The 20,528-nt window shown below is 44.7% G+C and overlaps 1 protein-coding gene across 1 annotated transcript in view; it reads left to right on the forward strand.

Annotated features, from left to right (window-relative positions):
• LOC133368774 (neurogenic locus notch homolog protein 4-like) overlaps nucleotides 1-20,528 on the forward strand; it is a 188,892-nt gene that overhangs the window by 158,150 nt on the left and 10,214 nt on the right. The window contains exons 16-22 of the mRNA XM_061593388.1: nucleotides 8,090-8,187; nucleotides 10,558-10,735; nucleotides 11,634-11,861; nucleotides 12,395-12,487; nucleotides 15,006-15,179; nucleotides 16,478-16,633; nucleotides 19,112-19,232. Of these exons, the coding sequence (XP_061449372.1) occupies nucleotides 8,090-8,187; nucleotides 10,558-10,735; nucleotides 11,634-11,861; nucleotides 12,395-12,487; nucleotides 15,006-15,179; nucleotides 16,478-16,633; nucleotides 19,112-19,232 (1,048 nt within the window). The remainder of the gene's footprint in view (nucleotides 1-8,089; nucleotides 8,188-10,557; nucleotides 10,736-11,633; nucleotides 11,862-12,394; nucleotides 12,488-15,005; nucleotides 15,180-16,477; nucleotides 16,634-19,111; nucleotides 19,233-20,528) is intronic.

The following is a 20,528-nucleotide window of genomic DNA, read 5'->3' on the forward strand; positions in this document are numbered from 1 at the left end:
AGACAGCTTTTCCCCCACACTGAGTTTTTCCAAGCATCCCACCTTATCAGGCTTCCCAGCCAGCTACTGACCTTGGCAAACCTGGCGCTCTGTTCTCACAGCTTAACCCTTCTGCTTCAGGTTTCACTCTCTTTGCTAAAAACCCTGTCTGTGAGTCTCACAGCATGCTTCACTGACCAACAGCCCCCACCTGAGACTCACAGATTACAAAACTTCATTGTTCATCAGTACATTTCTACAATATTAACTTTTTCATTACAATACATATCAGTACATGGTTTGTTTTCTTACAGTTTCTATTTCCATTTTTCAATTCAGTTCAGGTTTCTTTATTTCTTTATTCACACAGGTTTTACAGAGTCACTTTTGTTCACTTTTATTTGATAACACATTTATATTTCATTCCTCAACACAAAGCTTCCACATGAGATCCATTGTTTCTTTATCTATTGGTCCTTCTTTTTCCCATTCTACTGGATATTTATCTGTTTCATGTGAATCTCTGAGGTGGTTGACCTTCCGTTTTTCTTTCTGACCTTCTAACATTATCTTTTTCCATTTCTTCCTCACTTTCTATTTTACTTGGACCTGCACCTGTGTCTGCACTTGTACTTGGCACTTCTGTATCTTGCATTGCCATGTCTTCACTTCTCAGCCTTTTTACAGTACGTTTGCCACCGTGTATTAGATCAGTCAATGCAGTTCTTAATGGAATTTGCTGCCCAAAAGGAACATCTGCTGCTTCCTGCTTGCTTGCACTATCAAGTATAACTATTTGGCTGTCTCTCCAAGGTTTATCTATCACCTTTATGCTTCTGCTTAACACTACTTGTTGTTTCTCAGGCAACCAAACTCTATAATATGAATTCTGAAATCCCAAAATGCATCCTGCCTGAGCTCTTGAGCCTAATTTACCATGCCTTTTCTGTTTTGCAACATGCACCCAGCATTTTGCCCCAAAACGTTCTATGTGTTTCACCCTGGGTTTTCTTCCAGTCAGTTTCTCATAGGGAGACATGCCTATTGTTCTGTGCATGAGACGGTTCTGAATATAAACAGTGTACAGAATGCATTCACCCCAATAAGTGTTATTCATATCTGCATCTGCTAGCATGGCTCTCATTGAATCCTGCAATGACCGGTTCCTCCTCTCTGCAGTTCCGTTGGAGGATGGGCTGAAGGGAGCAGTGAGACTCTGTATTATTCCCTTCTTTTCCAAATATGTTTTAAATGAATTACTGGTAAATTCCCCACCTTGATCTGATTTGATATTTTTGATAACAACCCCATATTGTGTCTCTGTCCTCTGTATAAATGCCTTTAATTTCTCTTCTGCTTCACTTTTCTTTTTCAATAAGAACACATGTGTAAATCTGGAGAAGTCATCCACAATCACTAAATAAAACCTTGCTCCACCTTTTGAGCACTGGAAAGGTCCAGCCAAATCCACATGTATGAGCTGATAGGGTTCAGTGGTCGTGCTTTCACAGCTCTTATTTACCGGAGTCACAGTCATTTTTGTTTTATAGCATACTTCACACTCATCCACATGCTCACAATGTGTTAATTTCAAATCTTGACTATGCTTTGGGGTGTTTTGTACCTTTTCGAAATGTGCGTGTGCTAATTTTCTGTGCCATTCATGTAAACAATTATCATGTTTATCTTTATTAACTCTTATCCAAGCACACGTGGGTTTATCAAGATTGCACTCAACCATAAACATTTGGTTCTGTAATTTCCCTTGCATGCATATTTCACCATCCTTTCTCACAAAACATCTATCCCCTTCAAATGTAACTTTACAACCTATTTGAGCCAATTTTCTTACTGATAGAATGTTATATTTTAAACCAGAAACCAATAACACATCTGTTAATATAGTTCCCAAATTACTCAACCTGAGCGTGCCTTTCGCAATCGCGTCCTGAGTCGATCCGTCAGCCAGATAAAGCTTCTCCTGCATCAGCTTTGAAGTGTAAAATAAACTAGAGTCTGTGATTAGGCAATTAGACGCTCCACTGTCGAGAAGCCACTTAGAGTTAATGAGTTTATTGTCCTCCTTAGTAATAAAGTTCACGCTTGTTCTCTGACTTCCAAAGTCCCTGTTATTTCTCTTCTTTAAACAATGTCTCTGTATATGTCCACGGGACCCACAAAAGTAACATATTTTATTCTCTTGCCTGCTTCTTTGATTTTGTTGTTGTTGTACAGCCACAGTCTCTTTTAACTCTGTTTTCTTATTTTCTTGTCTTCTATTCCACTCTTGTTGAAGTTTCTGTTCTACAAAGTCCAAATTCAGATGTCCATCGGGTAAGCTTTCCAGACTAGATACCAGGACATCCCATTTTTGATCAAATGAAGATAACAGTATATAGACCATCTGAATGTCACTATGATGCACTCCTCTATCTTGCAGCTCAGCATTTAATCTACGAAATTCAGCCAGATGCTCTGTCATAGTCACTTCATCTGTAAAACGCATCTGATAAAGTTTCCATGCTAAACACAGCCTGCTCCCAGCAGTTTGCTGCACATGAGCGGCTCTTAGCTTCTCCCACATCTGATTAGCTGTTGGCTCATTACTCACCAGCAACAGTTGAGAATCAGACAGCCCCAGAGTAATAAAAGCCTTCGCTTTCTCATCTTTCTTCAACCACGCTGCTGAAGGAGCTGCCGGAGGGGGGTTTTCTACAACATCATTCAAATCTTCTTTAATCAGAACTGCTCTCATTCTCCATTTCCAGCTGGAGTAGTTTACAGCATTCAGTCTCTCCATCGGCATCCCGGATAACAGGTTTACAGCCATGTTGTCCACTCTGACTTGCCTCTTACTTGCACTTTGTTTCTCTCCGCACCAACGTCACGTCAATGGCTCTCGAACCCGCTACCTTGTATGATAAGCTGGGCCCATAACCCCTGTTGCGTGTGCGTGTATAGATCATACAAGAATGGAATCCAAGAGTCGCATAGAACAGGAATAAGCCAGGCCAGGCAAGTTTCTTGTAAGAGTCTTTACTAGGCAAAGATATTAGACACAGTTCTCTTCACAGACAGCTTTTCCCCCACACTGATTTTTTCCAAGCATCCCACCTTATCAGGCTTCCCAGCCAGCTACTGACCTTGGCAAACCTGGCGCTCTGTTCTCACAGCTTAACTCTTCTGCTTCAGGTTTCACTCTCTTTGCTAAAAACCCTGTCTGTGAGTCTCACAGCATGCTTCACTGACCAACATATTATACATCGACCGGGGAGACTTTCGGGGGCCCCAATTAGCGTAGTGACGGGTAATGGGAGGTACGGCGTTGTGAGGAGAATGTGCCAGATAAGGGGAACTCGTCCCAGACAAGTAGTGTCTGTGACTTGTTCCGGTTCTCCTCACATCCCCAGGACTGCTGGTTGTCCTATCAGTCAGCCTTCGGATCTCCATGTGCTGTTGTTAAACGCCAGGTCGGTTCACCATAAGATCTCCCTTGTTCATGATTTAATTGTGGAGGAGGCGGCCGACCTGGCGTGCATAACTGAAACCTGGGTGGGCGATCAGGGAGGAGTTGCTCTTTCCCAGCTCTGCCCACCTGGGTATACGGTTCAGCATCATGGTAGAACCGAAGGACGGGGAGGTGGGGTTGCTGTGGTCTATAGGAGTTCTTTCTCACTCACCAAGCACCCTGTCCAGGTGTCGACTGGTTTGGAGTGTCTCCACCTTGTGCTGGGCCAGAGAGACAGACTGGGAATTTTGTTGGTGTACCGCCCACCCTGCTGCCCAACAAATTCCCTAACTGAGCTGACAGAGGTAGTCTTGGAGGTATTGCTGCGGTCCCCTAGACTATTGGTACTGGGGGACTTCAACATCCATGCCGAGACTGCTCTATCTGGGGCGGCTCAGGACTTCATGGCCTCCATGACAACCATGGGGCTGTCTCAGGTTGTTACTGGCCCAACGCATGTGTCGGGACATACTCTTGATTTGATCTTTGCCACTGGACATGGAGATGGTGATCTGGTGGTTGGGGGTTTTTCATCTACCCCATTGTCATGGACAGATCACCGCTTGCTGAAGTTTAGGCTCACAGCGACCCTTTCCCTCTGCAAGGGTGGGGGACCTATTAAATTGGTCCGCCCCTGGAGACTAATGGATCCTGAGGGTTTCCAAAGGGCTCTGGGGGATTTCCCAACTGAGAAGACTGGCGCTCCTGTCGAAGCCCTGGTCGGATTGTGGAATATGGAGCTGACCCGGGCGGTTGACACGATCGCTCCCATGTGCCCCCTCCTATGTAGAGCTCATACAGCTCCATGGTATACCGTGGAGCTGAGAGTGATGAAGCAAGAGAGGAGGAGGCTTGAGTGCAGATGGAGGCGAACTCCTGACGAATGCAATTATGCCTTGGTGAGTGCCTCTTCTAAGCGGTATATAGTAGCGGTGAGGGCAGCAAAAAAGAGATATTTTGCTGCCACAATTAAGGCATCTCCCGCCCGGCGGAGCTCTTTAAAATCGTACGAGGGCTTTTACATTCTGGCCCTTGGGACATCATAGATTCATCTGTAGCCCGCTGTGATGAGTTTGCGAGGCACTTCCAGGATAAGATCGCATGCATTCGCCGGGACTTAGACTCCAATATTATGGCAGTGGGATCTAATGAAGCATCCAGAACACGGTCTTGTCCTTGTTTATTGGATGAGTTTCAGTCTGTACAGCTTGAGGATGTTGACAAGATCCTTGGACTGGTGGGGGCGACCACATCTGTGCTGGACCCTTGCCCCTCTTGGCTGGTGAAAGCTGGCAGGACCGGAACCGCTGGCTGGGCCAAGGAGATAATAAATGCCTCTCTGAGAGAGGGAGTGGTCCCTGACTGCCTAAAAGAGGCGGTTGTGAGACCGCTCCTGAAAAAACCCTCTTTGGACCCAGATAACCTGAACAACTATAGACCTGTGGCGAATGTTCCGTTCCTGGGCGAGGTGCTAGAACGGGTGGTTGCCGGCCAGCTCCAGGGGCTCTTGGATGACACTGATTATCTTGATCCATTTCAATCCGGTTTCAGGCCCGGTTTTGGCACCGAAACAGCCTTGGTTGCCCTGTATGATGACCTTTGTCGGGAGAGGGACAGGGGGAGTGTGACTCTGTTGATTCTCCTTGATCTCTCAGCTGCTTTTGATACCATCGACCATGGTATCCTTCTGGGAAGACTCACGGAGTTGGAAGTTGGGGATACTGCTTGGCAGTGGCTCCGCTCCTACTTGGTGGGTCGACACCAGAAGGTAGTGCTTGGGGAACATTGCTCGATGCCCTGGACTCTCTATTGTGGAGTCCCACAGGGATCGGTACTGTTCCCCATGCTTTTCAACATCTACATGAAGCCACTGGGTGCGGTCATCAGGAGTTTTGGGGTGCATTGCCATCAGTACGCTGATGACACGCAGCTCTATTTCTCCTTTTCATCCTCTTCAGGTGAGGCTGTTAACGTGCTAAACCGCTGCCTGGCCGCGATAATGGACTGGATGGGAGCTAACAGACTGAAGCTCAATCCAGACAAGACCGAGACGCTGTTGGTGAGTGCCTTCTCTGCCCAGATGGAGGATGTTCATCCTGTTCTTGATGGGGTTACACTCCCCTTGAAGGAACAGGTGCATAGCTTGGGGGTTCTTTTCGATCCTTCCTTATCACTTGAAGACCAAGTGGCCTCGGTGGCACGGAATGCTTTCTACCATCTTCGCCTGGTAGCCCAGCTACGTCCCTATCTGGACAGTGATGACCTCGCCTCAGTTGTTCATGCTCTGGTAACTTCTAGACTGGACTACTGCAATGCGCTCTACGTTGGGCTGCCCTTGAAGACTGTTCAGAAACTACAACTAGTCCAGAATGCAGTGGCCAGATTGCTGATGCGGACCAGAAGGTCCGCTCATATAACACCTGTTCTGGCCCGTCTGCACTGGCTTCCTGTTTGTTTCCGGGCTAGATTCAAAGTGCTGGTTTTGACCTATAAAGCCCTACATGGCATGGGACTGCAATACCTGGTGGACCGCCTCTCCCAATATGAACCTACCCGGACACTGCGATCAACATCTAAGGCCCTCCTCCGAGTGCCATCCCATCGAGAAGCTCAGAGGGTGGTGACTAGAACCAGGGCCTTTTCTGTGGTGGCCCCCGAATTGTGGAACAGCCTCCCTGTGATGTTCCTATATATTAGTGTATATATGGTAAGTGCTGGTTGTTTAGAGTATACATGGTAAGTAGTGAAAGAGGAGGGGGAGTGAATGGGCAATAGAATGCTTGATGATTGGCTGAATGTTTAAAATGGCTGACGGTATAAATGAAAGGATGACAGGTAAATCTGGGTGAATGTGAGGTGGTGAATTGTGGAATCTGGGGGGAGAAGAGAAAGAGTGGATTGCTTGGTGGGGTTTAGAGAGTTGTTTACCAGGAGGGAGGTGGAGTTCGGATTAGTATCGAGTAAAACCATATGCTTATGTGCCTTAAGAAGAAATCGTGTTAATCTTGTTAGGTTTGTTATCTGTAATAAATACTTAATTTGGTTTACCAAAGGCCTGATCCTTGGCTGGGGTTTCACAGACCAGAAGGGAGGGTAAGGTAATGACCAAGGCTGAAGGGGAACTGTAACAAATGGTGGCAGCGGTGAAGAGAATAACAATACAGTATTCAGAGTCTCTGGGAATACTAGTATTGGGACGTTACTGGTGGTTGCCTAGCAGGGGGATCTGTTGAGATCTGTGCTAGAGCGGGGAGAGAAATCATAAGAGAGAGCGGTCCGGACTGGTGGAGTCCCTGGTGGTGCCTAGAGACAGGCAGTAACCACGAGCAGGTAGGAACCTGACAGGGAGAGCCAGGGAAGGATGCATCACACTCCCCAATGAGGTGCGCCTGGCGCCGATGCTACTATCTTTTCGGCGCCAGGTGAAAACCTTTTTATACTCCCAGGCATTTTAAAGTGTGTTTTAATGGCATTTTCATCATTATTTGTATTTTGGATATTGTTTGGTTCTTTTATTGTTTGTTTGTTTTGTTTTCTTGATTTATTGTATTTATTGTATTTATACATTGCTTGTTTTTTATCTTTTTGTACACCGCCCAGAGAGCCTTCGGGCTTAGGGCGGTATATAAATTAAATAAAATAAATAAATAAATAAATCCTCCTGGGAAGTCCGCTTTTGCTGCATTTTCAGCTCTGCTGTCCACACTGGCCAGGTTGGAAGGAGGGACTGGGGAAAAGTAAATTGCTGTGTCAGCCTGGACCTGGTGCAGCAGTCAGGCTCAGATTGGGCCCAATGCTATCATATGGCAATAGTAGGGCCGGCTCAGGATTCAGTGCATCCCACAGTGGCTCAGCCCCTCCAACTCCCCATCCCCAGAACACGCTGCCCTGGAAACCTTCCCATGGTACTCCTACCACTCACCAGAGACCGACCTTCCAAGCTGCTTCTCACTTTTTCCCTCAGTGCTGCAGGCAGGTTCTCCCCTTGTCTCTTCAGCCTAAGATGAGTGATTCAGCTATGCCCAGCAAGCCTTGGGCCACCAAGCTACTCCACCTGCCTCTCAGATCTTCCTTCTTCTCCCCCCTCCCCAATCCTCTTCCTCTGCTGACACCTTCTTCTTCCAACCAACTCCCTGGGCACCAAGCACCAACAACTCCAACCCTCTCCAATGATCTAACTACTGCTGATCAGCACCCGGCCTTATATACACTTCTTCTGACCCCTCTAGATAAGCCTCAGCCAATCACATTGTGTAACTGAAAATTCTAAACCTGCACCCACCAACTGAAATGAGGATACCTACTCTACTTCTTTTGCATACTGAGAATTCTAACGTACAGCTGTTGGTTAAGGCTCCACACAACAGTTAAACTAACTTTCACCAGACCAGACAGAGAACTTCCCACATCAAATACATTACAATGTACATTACAATACAGACATTAGAACACATTACACAATTACCATTAAAGCTTAATTCAAATGAACAGATTTCTTCACAGAGTCCAGCAACATCTGGTGGGCTGCAGGTTCCCCAGCCCCGAAATGATGTCAGTTAGCCATATATCTTGGAAGCTCCCTCTATTTCTGCTTCATTTCAGGATATTTTTGTGATGGAACAGGGCTCACATCCCCTACTGGTCTCTGTGCGCCTGGGTTCTACTGCAGTGAAGGAGCGGTTTCTTCAAGACCTGAGCTGGTAAGCTATTTTGATGCTGATAGTATTATGACTGTCAGAGATGGAAGGAATTTTAAGTTAGGACTGATGGAATATTTTTATTGTTAATGTCAGTTGGCAATATTTTTATCTTTCTTTTTCTTATGTTTGCAAATAAAAACTCAAAAAAGAGAGGAGGAAAGAAGAGTAGAGAATGAAGATTTCATACTAGCTCCTCCCCCCCCCCACTGACATGAATAGTTATTATTTATTTATTTATTGAAGTATTTATAGGCCACACTTTTCACGGAGTCTATCAGGGTGGCTTACAACCTACAAAGGCATTACAAATTTAAAAATGATAACAGTATCATTAAAAACAACAATAAAGGTATCAAGAATACTGTATTGGTTGGTGTGGGATCATGTTAAAAGATCTGTCTAAAAAGTTTGGTTTTTAAAAGATGACTGAAAGAAGGGTGGGATGCTTCCTGCTGAATCTCTATTGGTAAGGAGTTCCACAGGATGGGCTCAGTCCCTGGTGGAGGCCAACTGGACCTCAGGGATGTGGGGAACCACCAAAAGTGCCCAATCAGAAGATCTCACTGATCAAAATGGAAAGCAGGGAGTCAGGCATTCCTTAAGGTACTTTGAGCCAAACTTGTTTAGGCTTTGTGAATTAACGCAAGTACCTTGAACCTGGCTCAGTAGCAAATTGGTAACCAGTGCAGCCCTTTCAGAAGTGGAGTAACATATTGCCGGTAATCTGCTCCTGTAAGCAGTCTGGCCACTGCATTCTGCACTAGTTGCAGCTTCTGGACCAGATGAAGGGCAGCCCCACATAAAGCATGGTACAGTAATGCATGGACCACTTTGGCCAGGCTGTCACCGTCCAGGAATGGTTGCAGTTGGTGTACCAGCCGAAGCTGGCAGAAAGCGCTCCTGGCCATAGAGCTCATTTGAGTGTCTAGTGACAGAAATAGATCAAGGAGTACCCCCAAACTGCATATCTGCTCCTTCAGAGGGAGTGTAACCCCATCCAGTACAGACAATTGACCTATATCTGGGATATGGAACTAATCACCTACAAGTCCTCCATCTTTCCTGAATTCCAGCTCAATTTATTAACCCTCTCCTGATTCAGATGTAATGAAGAAATAGAGCTGGGTATCATCAGCATGCTGATGGTACCTTGGTCCAAAATTCCTGATGACCGCTGCCAGTGGAGCAGTTTAAACATGACTATTAATTTCAATGGGTCTACTCTGGGTAGAATTTAGTTGAATACAACCCAATGATGCCAAGGGAGAACTGCATCATCAACGTACGAAAACCCCACCTGGCTATTAATTCCTTACTGCTTGTTCCTTTTCTGAAATGGCCTATACAAATCCCCAGGGATCCTTATTTTATTGTGTATATATTCATTTGCTTACATTTATATCCTGCCTTTCTTCCATCATGGAACCCAAATATATATGTGGAGCCCAGGCAATCACCAATCCAGGCACTGACCAGATGAAGACCTGCTTAGCATAACAAACTGGTGGCTTCATGTGCCTTCAGACCATGAGATGGGACCTACCCATATCTTCATAAAAATGCCCTAAACCCAGTGCTCACAATCCCAGCCAGATAATGCTTAAGCTCATTGAAATTAATGTATCTGTCACTCCTATCTTTATATTAGACTGTTATCAAGAATTAAGCAGTCTTTCAATCGTGAATCACAGGCACATTGGAGCCAGGAGTATTAGGAAGGGATGGCTGGTATATGGATTTATCTGTTATGCTTGTATCTCACCCTTACACCCACAAGCTCAGAGTGACTTTTTATCCTCACAGCCCCACCCTGAGGTAGATCAGATTGAGAGATAGCATCCTGCCGAAGGCAATCCAGTGAACTTTCAGAGCTGATCTAGGATTTTACTTCATGATTCCTATAACCGAATTCAACACACTAGCCTTTGTGCAACCTCAGCTCAGAAAATTGTCTGTCCTCTTCTGTTCCCATTGGTGACTTCAACATCTTTCAGCAAAGTGGCAGGGAATGTCTGATCCATGGGCCTAATTAGACCCACCAGGTCTTTGGCTGCTTTGGGTGAGCTACGCTCATCCTCCTCACATCTGGCATCAGTTGTAGGAAAGTTGAAACCATGGCTGCAGTGTAAGTATTGAATTCAGCACATTTAGAATTCTGCCTGTGTCTGCAAAGGAAGATTTTTCCTTTGTAACCATAACTTCATATGATGCCTCTGATGTTGTATGGCATCAGGTCATTAACAAGAGGGTGACTCTACCCACCTGTCAAAGTGACCTGTGGGGGGTTGTCCAGTTTTGTAGCTGGCCTTCTGACCAAACATTGTTCCCCACCCCTGATCTATGCTGATGGCATGTGTTTTATGTTGGAAGATCACAAGCAGAGGGGGACAGTGCCCACCTGGCCATTACTGTGTGATGGGGAGTGGAAGACCACAGCTGTGCCCAGCAGGAAGCTACAGCCCCTTCCGGGGCATGGCCCAATGTCTGGAATGCCCAGAAGGTGTCTACTGTGATGTTGGTTCTGCTAACTACACAAACTGCCCCGCAGGTGAGTTTGACGGTACATTTCCAGCTTTTTCTTTTAACTGAAACAGTCTGGAGCTCTGCAGGCCTTTTTATATGTATGTTGGACTGTCTAGTTCACTACGGTGAGACCTGTTGCTCCGAACATTGCACAAACCTGACCTGGAAGCTCTGGTGTCAAGCTTCACCCCATAGCCTGCTCTGGTGTAATGCTCTCCAAGAAGTATTTGCTGGTGGTCAGGTTTGAGTTCTGTGTAATTCCCTGTTGGCCAGAATTTGATGGTGGCACATAGGTTAAATCCTTGCCCATCATTGCTTATGGTCCAGGTTCAGGACCAGCAGAGAACTCAAAAGTCTTATGCTCTAATACGTATGCAGTAGTCTCTCCATGTTCAGAACCATCTTGCTTTCACCAGAACTGCTGAACGGGGGCCTCAGTAGTTTATAAGTAGCTGGTTTGTTCTACTGAATGGCAGCTCTTCTGGATCATATTGGTTAGAGCAGAGTTGGAGAACCTGCCATCCTCCAGAGGTTGCTGGACTACAGCTCTGACCCATTGGCCATGCTGGCTGGGACTGATGAATCCCACAACACCTGAAGGGCCACAAGTTCCCCATACTTGAGCTACAGCCACCCATTATGGATTGGGGTAAATATTTTTTTGGAGGGGGAGAGGCAGTGTTCTGCCTGGGTATGTAAATAGGGTCCTGCCTGCGGCATTACAGATGTTCTTAGGCAACCTTTGCGACATCCAATTTTGTATTGTTTTGTATGTCAGTTGAATACAACTGTCAGAGAAACTGTCCATTTTTGTTCCTGTGTTTTTGATTCCTGGACTGATGTTGATTGCCTTGAGCATTTGGAAAAGTGGTTTCTAACAGTCTACTAAAATTAGTCATAAATAACAAATTTCCTCCCTCTAGGACACTTCTGCCCACGCAACACCAAGTTTGCCACTCAGTTCCCTTGTCCACGGGGGACCTACAGTGAGATTCCGAACATCAAGACTGTCTCTGAATGCCAGCCATGCCCTCCTGGAAAGTTTTGCTCCAAGCCAGGCTTGATAAGCCCAGATGGGATATGCATGCCTGGATGGTACTGCCCGCCTGGGTCAACATCAGGCAAGCCGGCATCCCCAGGAAACCACACTGGTATACTGAAGAGTACATTTGATTGCATAATGGCACATTTGGGGGGAGTGGGGAGAGAATATTTTGCCCTGGCAGAAAAGCACAGAATGTGTCGCTGATCTGAACCAAAAGAGGGATAGAGACCTTTTTTGCACAGAAAATATTAGCATGCCCTCTGTGGTACTAGAATTCCGCTTCCTGAGAATCTCCACTTCTATTGTTTTTTTTAAAAGCCTGTATGAATTGTGAGGAAAAATACATGCTTGTGGGGTAGAGAAGGGAGATACATGCTTGCTGAAATCTCCGAAGGTGGAGAAGTGACTTGTAATCAGATTTCCAAAGGGGTGAGTGAGAGTCTTTGGATCCCCACCCCTGGCAAAGGCAGATGATAAATGATGCAAAATGACCAAAATACACACACACACACACACACACAGAGAGAGAGAGAGAGAGCGCAATTGGTGCATATCAGAAGAAAGTATACGGCTCCTGAAATCCAGCTTTTCATCAATGCAGACGTGTTCAGACATTGTCTCTTCCATTCCATTTAGCAGGATCTGCTACACAGGCTTCTGGTTTAATCCGAATGTGTCAAGCTGGAACATTTTGTCCAGAGGGCTCTTCTGTTCCTATCCCTTGCAGTCCAGGTAAAAACGTTTCTTGCTAACTTTCACAGCTTCAGTCTTCAGTATTGTGATGCCCAAGTTCACACATCTAGACAAGAAGATCAGTGGTAGTTGTTTCTTGAAGCAGGCTTGGTTTCAAGATATTTGATCTCTCTGCAGTTAGGGATGAGAGACGAATTTGATTCAGTTATCAGTTTGCGTTTAAAGGCAAACCTACCTAATTCAAAGTTTTTGGAAAAATACAAGCAAACTGAAATACAGACATCCTTTGAAATTTGCACTTCTGAAAATTTTGCGATGTGATTTTCCAGCCTATAAATGTGCACAAAAATTCATATGTGACAATAACATACAAAAATGCATTATATTGGGAAAAATTGTTTTGCAAAAATATGTATGTTAGGTAAATCTGCATATAAAAATGTGTACGTTAGGAGAAATTCGCACTAAAATGTTGATGAATTTCCCTGACAACCTTTTTAAATTGCAAACTGATGTGAAAATATGAAGACCTGAATTTAAGATTGGAAAAATGAAAAATAGATACTGAAAATGACAGATTTGCCCATCGTGAACTGCAGTCCACATGTACATTCTTTAACCTCTCACTGATCTCTCACTGAGCCAGAGCAAACATAAGAACATAAGAAGAGCCTGCTGGATCAGGCCAGTGGCCCATCTAGTCCAGCATCCTGTTCTCACAGTGGCCAACCAGGTGCCTGGGGGAAGCCCGCAAGCAGGACCCGAGTGCAAGAACACTCTCCCCTCCTGAGGCTTCCGGCAACTGGTTTTCAGAAGCATGCTGCCTCTGACTAGGGTGGCACAGCACAGCCATCATGGCTAGTAGCCATTGATAGCCCTGTCCTCCATGAATTTGTCTAATCTTCTTTTAAAGCCATCCAAGCTGGTGGCCATTACTGCATCTTGTGGGAGCAAATTCCATAGTTTAACTATGCGCTGAGTAAAGAAATACTTCCTTTTGTCTGTCCTGAATCTTCCAACATTCAGCTTCTTTGAATGTCCACGAGTTCTAGTATTATGAGAGAGGGAGAAGAACTTTTCTCTATCCACTTTCTCAATGCCATGCATAATTTTATACACTTCTATCATGTCTCCTCTGACCCGCCTTTTCTCTAAACTAAAAAGCCCCAAGTGCTGCAACCTTTCCTCGTAAGGGAGTCGCTCCATCCCCTTGATCATTCTGGTTGCCCTCTTCTGAACCTTTTCCAACTCTATAGCAAGGTTGTGCATTGTGAGCAAACTGGCAACTATAGGACCAGAATACGGCAAAAGGGAAAAGATTCATTTCCCCTGTAATGCCTCTCTTATATGCTATAGTTTCCAGCCTGGAACCTGGCGACCTGACAACGCAACATGCCCTTAGAAGAAATATGTTTGGTCATGCTTTCACTAGCTACCTAGCCCTGAATCTGGGATATAATGGGTTGTATCCAGCATTAGTCATACTCATAAAAACATTCAAAGTAATAGGCATGGCTAATTTAGATCCATTAATTTCGAAGGGTCTACTCTGAATAAAAGTTTGTTGGATACAACCCTATGTCTGCATTTAAAATGTTGTATCTTCGCTCAACATGGTGAGATATGAACAAGACTTTTGCCCTTGCATGCAGCCCCTTCACTCTTCCATTTTTGTCATGAGCGAACAACCAGGAAGTCTTCAGCTGACCAGTTTTCTGTTTTATCCAGCTTTGGAACAAGTCAGGATATTAAACCACAGTTTCAAGTTGGTTGAACTTACTGGCTTGTCCCAAGGCTGGTAACCACAGCTCCCTGAGAAACTTTGGTTAATTTGAAGCTTCCTGATTACTCATATCATGAAATGGAAATGAACTGCTTTCAAGTCGATTCCAACTCATGGCGACCCTATGAATAGGGTTTTCATGGTAAGCGGTATTCAGAGGGGGTTTACCATTGTCCCTCTGAGGCTGAGAGGCAGTGACTGGCCCAAGGTCACCCAGTGAGCTCCATGGCTGGGTGGGGATTTGAACCCTGGTCTCCTACGTCGTAGTCCAACACTCTAACCACTACGCCACACTGGCTCTCTACTCATATCTGTGCAGGCAAAAGGCTCTTTATATCATGGTTTATTAAGCCATAACATAATCATCCAAACCAGCCTCTAAGCCACATTTTATAGACAACTTTACAGAAAATAGATTACACAGCTTACTTCCCTCTCCTCTTCTGTCCATGGAGGTTCGCACTCCACCTCTGGCTCTTTCCTCACCCGAGAACCCTTAAAAATTCTCCAAAAGCCCTACTTGCTAAATGAAGTATATTTATGTATGCCTAAATTCACACAATTAATTTTAGATTTGAAAAACAGAGAGCATTTAGGAGCCCAAATCTAGACCTACTAGGGCTTTGTGCTGTCCTGGACGTGCCTTAGAACAGATGGTCCTGTTGATATTCTAGCCATAGAGGCTCATTCCAGTAGTGTCTGAATACATGAGTAGTGATGAGGAAGCTCAGAAGACACAAGTCCTAAACACATTTGTCCTTCCTCCTCCTTTAGGTTTTTACTGTGCCTCTTCAGAACTGGCTGCTCCATCAGGCCCTTGTGATGCAGGATTCTACTGCACTGGGGCCTCCACTCTTCCCAACCCAACAGATGGGGCAGTGGGAGATATTTGCCCCCGAGGCCATGTCTGCCCCCAGGGAAGCTCTTCTCCCTTGCCATGTCTTGCAGGTAAGTCCAAGACTAGATGATGCCATGCATCTCAATGCTTTGCCAATGCCACAATCAGTTTCAAAGGGCAGAGGGCATTGCCCAGTGAGACCCAAGCCCCAGGTCTATTGCACCTTCCCTCTCCCCCCACTTTTCAAGCTTTTGAAAAGCTTTGCTTACAGGGCAGCTGGACACACTACAAAGCACAGTGTCAGTGAGACCTGAGCCAGCCACTGTCTTAATTTGTGTAGGGCCCAATCCTGTTCGCACCATGTAGCTCAGAGTTAGCCCTGACAGCAAGAGCCAGAGTTTGTTTGTTTTCATCTGAAAGTCAGCCTAAATGTGCATGCATCTATCTATCTTTCAGAGCTTGGAAAAGTTACTTTTTTGAACTACAACTCCCATCAACCCCAGCCAGCATGGCCACTGGATTGGGCTGATGGGAGTTGTAGTTCAAAAAAGTAACTTTTCCAAGCTCTGATCTGTCTATCTGTCTGTCTATCTTTCCATCTTCCACCTTCCACCTTCCACCTATCTATCAGCATATGCAAATTGTATGCAAATATGAATCATGGGTCTGTGTGGCAGGTCTTTTAAGTACCTAGCAATGCCTGCTTGCTCAGTTGAAACTCTAAAGTTCTGCTTCAGCTAGGTACAATAATATCTTGGCTTTCAGGCTGGACCTAGGTTCCATTTCTGGAAGACAATAAATGAAGTTCCTCTGGGCTAGCAAAGATAGATACAAGGTTTTCCCCAAACTGTGTTATTTTTATGTTGCATCTCCCAGAGACAGGAACAGGGGTGGAACAAGGATTTTCATTGTATCTGATTTTGCACGCACACACAGCAATCCTTAACATGTAGCTAAAATCCAAGAAGTGACCTTGAGAATTATAAGTAGGGATATAGTCCTCTTCCTCCTCTCCCAGACAGTCTGTGTGGAATGAGGCAAAACACTGAGCCTACTTGTTGGCTGGTTTTGGAGATTATGGCTGATTAGATAGAAAAGTAGAATTCAGGAGGCGGGGGAGGACTGGCTTGTCATTCCAACTACCACGGCCCAGTTTACCAGAATAAATGGAGATGGTGTCTTTTTAAAGAATGCATTATGTGCATCAAATGGCAAGTTGGGGTTAAAGAGCTGGTTCCTAATGAAAAAAATCTCACATGTGGAAAACTAGGATGTCAAAGAGAAAAGTGCAGCTTACCATATCCCTGATATGCTTGTTTTCTGTGAGGTTAGACAGATTACTATGGTGAGCGATAGAGATAGAAAAGTTGACCGTGCTAGATGCATGCATGTGTGTTTCCTTCTTCAGGCTCCTTTTTAGCCCACCGAGGGGGTACATCACTGCAAAACTGCCGTCCCTGTGTGGCTGGTTGGTTCTGTTCTCTCCAAGGTCAAACTTCGCCGGAGGGTTTGTGCATGGAAGGCTGGTTCTGCCCAGAGGGATCAGTATCTGACCAGAATCCTGGTAGGGAATTATTATATTCTTAAAGATCACCACTTGTGTTTAGGCGAGAATGTGAACAGAAAGAAGAGGTGGGTTCCTAGATTGTGAGGAAACTAAGAACAGCTGTCTTTGGGGTTTCTTTTTTTTTTTTTTAAATCAAGCCATTTGGACATAAAGCTTTGCCTAAGGCCTCATCTGCACTAGAAATTTAAAGTGCTATTATACCACTTTAACAGTCATGGCTTCCTCCAAAGCATCCTGGGAACTATAGTTTGTTAAGGGCACTGAGAGTTGTTAGGAGACCCCTATTCCCCTCACAATTCCCACAGCACCCTGGGAAGAGGGATTTATTGTTAAACCACACTGGGAGTTGCAGCTCCATCACCTCAAAAAGAAGCCATGTCTTTTTTTGTCTCCCTTGAAATGATTAGAGACAGTTAGTGCGTGCCATGATATGATCAATACCAAGAATTTCCATACTCTCTTTCCTGAGCTGGGAGCAGGGAAACTTGTGCCCTGATAATGCCATGAGTATTCCTAGATTAGGAGTGGGTAGGCTTCATGCTTGCAGAATCTGCTTTGCTTTTTGTTAGAACCCTGACATCTACTAACCAGATCCTGGTGCAAAAGTTAAACTTAGAACTAAAACTTAGAATTAAAGAATTCTAAGCCCATTAATTTGTTTTGAGAACCAGGAAACAGAAGAGAGTTCATAGTTCATCCAAAAAAAATTCAGTTAGCTACCTCTCCCCCAGCTTTCTTCATTTTCAGCAGTATAATTTAGTAGGCAGAGGATTAACTTTTTATCTTAATTTTTACTGTTATTATCAAACAATTGGGAGTCAGAAATCATGCAAATCACCTAGAGGTCTTCCAGTAGATCATTATCTACCTTCTGCTAGGGACGAGTGAGAAATTCAATTCAGTTTGCATTTAAAGGCAAACGTACCCAATTTGCAGGTTTTTGAAACAATATGTTAACTGAAACACATCCATCCTTGGAAATTTGCACTTCTCTGAATTTTGCATTGCAGTTCTCCAGCCGAGTAACGTGTACAAAAATGCATATACTAAGATAAAGTGTTCACATAAATGCATAATCTATAAAAATAACATACAAAAATGCAATATAGTAGGGAAAATTGCTCTGGGAAAATGTGCATATTAGGGAAAATTGCATACAAATGTGCATATTAGAAGAAATTGTCACTAAAATGCTGCTGAATTCTCATGTAGAGAGCTGAACTTAAGGCTGGAAGAATGAGAAACTGAAATTCACACATTTGTTTGTCCCATGCCTTCTGCTCATCCTTTCCCTAGATGTTCTGCCCTAGAGGAGAGACAAGAACAAAGACACAGAGCTGTTGTTTTTAGTGATGGCCCTGGGTCACCTGTAACTTGTAACATCGAATCTCACCCTCAGGCAGTTAAGGGAAATTAGGTGTGGTCGTGAGCAAAATGAAATGAGCTTTATTATTTATCACTTTCAGCATGCAAAGCTCTTTGCAGTCCTGTCTCGTTTTCAGCCTCACAGGAGCCAGAGGGAGATCTGATCTGAACTCACATTCTTGTGTTTTTTTCTTTTCAAACTGTGGTTGCAAGGTGGCCTCCTATGAGGTCACAAAAGGTAGCCAGGCAAGCAAAGGGAGGGGCATGGAATGCTAAGAGAAAACAAGGAGAGGGAAAGTCAGTTGGTAACAGCTGGAGAGAGACAGAAGGTGCTGAGACGAGACAAGGCTGGAGACAGACTTGAGGAAGAAAGAAGAAAAGTGCAGGAAGATGGGGGCCAGTGTGGTGTAGTGGTTAAGGTGCTGGACTATGACCTGGGAGACCAGGGTTCGAATCCCCACATAGCCATGAAGCTCACTGGGTGACCTTGGGCCAGTCACTACCTCTCAGCCTCACGAAAACCTATTCATAGGGTCGCCATAAGTCGGAATTGACTTGAAGGTAGTACATTGCATTGAATCAGACCACTGGTCCATCTGGCTTAGTATCACCTACACTGGCTGGCAGCAGCTCTCCAGGGATTCAGACAGGGGCCTCTCCCGGTTTTATCTGGAGATGCCGGGGATTGGATCTGTGACCTTCTGCATGCAAAGCATGTGCTCTACAAAGCATGAGCTATGGCCCTGCCCCTCCCCCCAAAAAGGCAAAAGTTGGCTGGTGACAAGAGAAGAAGCTAAGGAGAGAAACTGCTGGAGAGAAACCTGAGGAAGAAGGAAGCAAAGAAGAAAGAAAGAGATAAGAAATGGGAAAGTGGACACAAAGGCAGCAGTGCTGATAGCCTGGAAGGACTGTAACAGAAGGTAGAATACCTAACATCTCATATAGCAAGTCCAGCTTCTGAATGAGAATTGGAACAGATGACTTACTGATCTTCTTGTGAAGTTTCCAAATGTTTATCCTACAGTGTTAGTCATTCATGCTTCTTCTTGAATTGACTACTGTGGATGTGCACAACTACAGTACTTTAAACCAATTTCTGGGTTTTTTTAGACTGCCTCTGTCCTCTTGGTCACTACTGTCCCACGGGCAGTCCGGAGCCCAAACCATGCCCCCCTGGAAAATATCAGGATGAAATGGGCCAACGCCTGTGCAAAGCATGTCCGGCAGGAAAGTAAGTGAAATGTTTTTTGCAGGGATCATTTGCCTTCTTTGCTTGCCTTCAGTCTTCTCCTTTGCAAAGTGCATGACAGTTGTTTTAGGCTGCTCTGGGAGACTTTGCACATTTGTGAGTCTCTAGGTGACCCATGATACACTCTGTCATGCAGAGCAGCTTCTAGAGGGTGCCTCCATCCACCAGTTCCCATCAGCAAAGATATGTTGAGCCATTCTCTGTGGCTCTGCTTTCCAGCCCAAGTATGGATCTCAATTCCTGGAGATCTGGAAAGCCAGAAGGGTTGCCTACCAGAGGATGGAAGGATCTGTGAGTTTCGGTTCTCTCCGTTTCTCATTTTTCTAATCTTAAATTTGGTTCTCCATATTTCTGCAGCAATTTGTTTTCTTTAAAAAAAAATCCTCATGAAAATTCTTCACCATTTTAGTGCAAATTTCTCCTAATAAATACATTTTTGTGTGTGCGATCTTGACTAATGTGACTTACTGGTTAGAGTATTGGACTATGACCTGGGAGACCAGGGTTCGAATCCCCACACAGCCATGAAGCTCACTGGGTGACCTTGGGCCAGTCACTGCCTCTCAGCCTCAGAGGGAGGCAATGGTAAACCACCTCTGAATACCGCTTACCATGAAAACCCTCTTCATGGGTCGCCATAAGTTGGAATTGACTTGAAGGCAGTCCATTTCCATTTTTCCATTAAGACATGTGTCATATGCCTAGGGATGAGCATGAGAGTTTTCTTGCAATGACTGAAATATTTCTGTAAATACATCTTTGATTGATAAATGTATTTATTAAATTTATATCCTGCTCTTCCTCCCAAAGGAACTTAGGGTAGCAAACACCAAAGTGATAGAGTAACGGGTTGCATCCAATGTAGTGCTAAGTTAAAGTCACTTAGTGATATATTCCACTGGTGAAATGTTTTGCGCCAGCAGAAAGTTGTTGCACAAGAAAATGATGGTAACTTTGCTGGTAACTTTGTTGCACAGTAGATTGTGCAATCGGTTGTGCAATGTGTTTCCGCTAGTGCAACTGGTTGCATTGGATTTCTGTTTTATGCAACATTAAAACTCACCTGTCCGCTAGAGCAAGAGGCCACAGAATGTTGGATATACATTCTGGGCTCCTACTGGGAGGAAGGGCGGGATATAAATCTAATAAATAAATAAATATACAGCCCAATGCAATTAAAAAGAAAATAAAACATGTTTTAAAAATGAGTAAAACACATACCTTCACAGCTAATACTTTCAAATGTTACCCATTCTGCATCTTTGGGGACCAGAATGG

The sequence above is a fragment of the Rhineura floridana genome, chromosome 12 (assembly GCF_030035675.1).
Source record: "Rhineura floridana isolate rRhiFlo1 chromosome 12, rRhiFlo1.hap2, whole genome shotgun sequence".
NCBI classification, from domain to species: domain Eukaryota; kingdom Metazoa; phylum Chordata; class Lepidosauria; order Squamata; family Rhineuridae; genus Rhineura; species Rhineura floridana.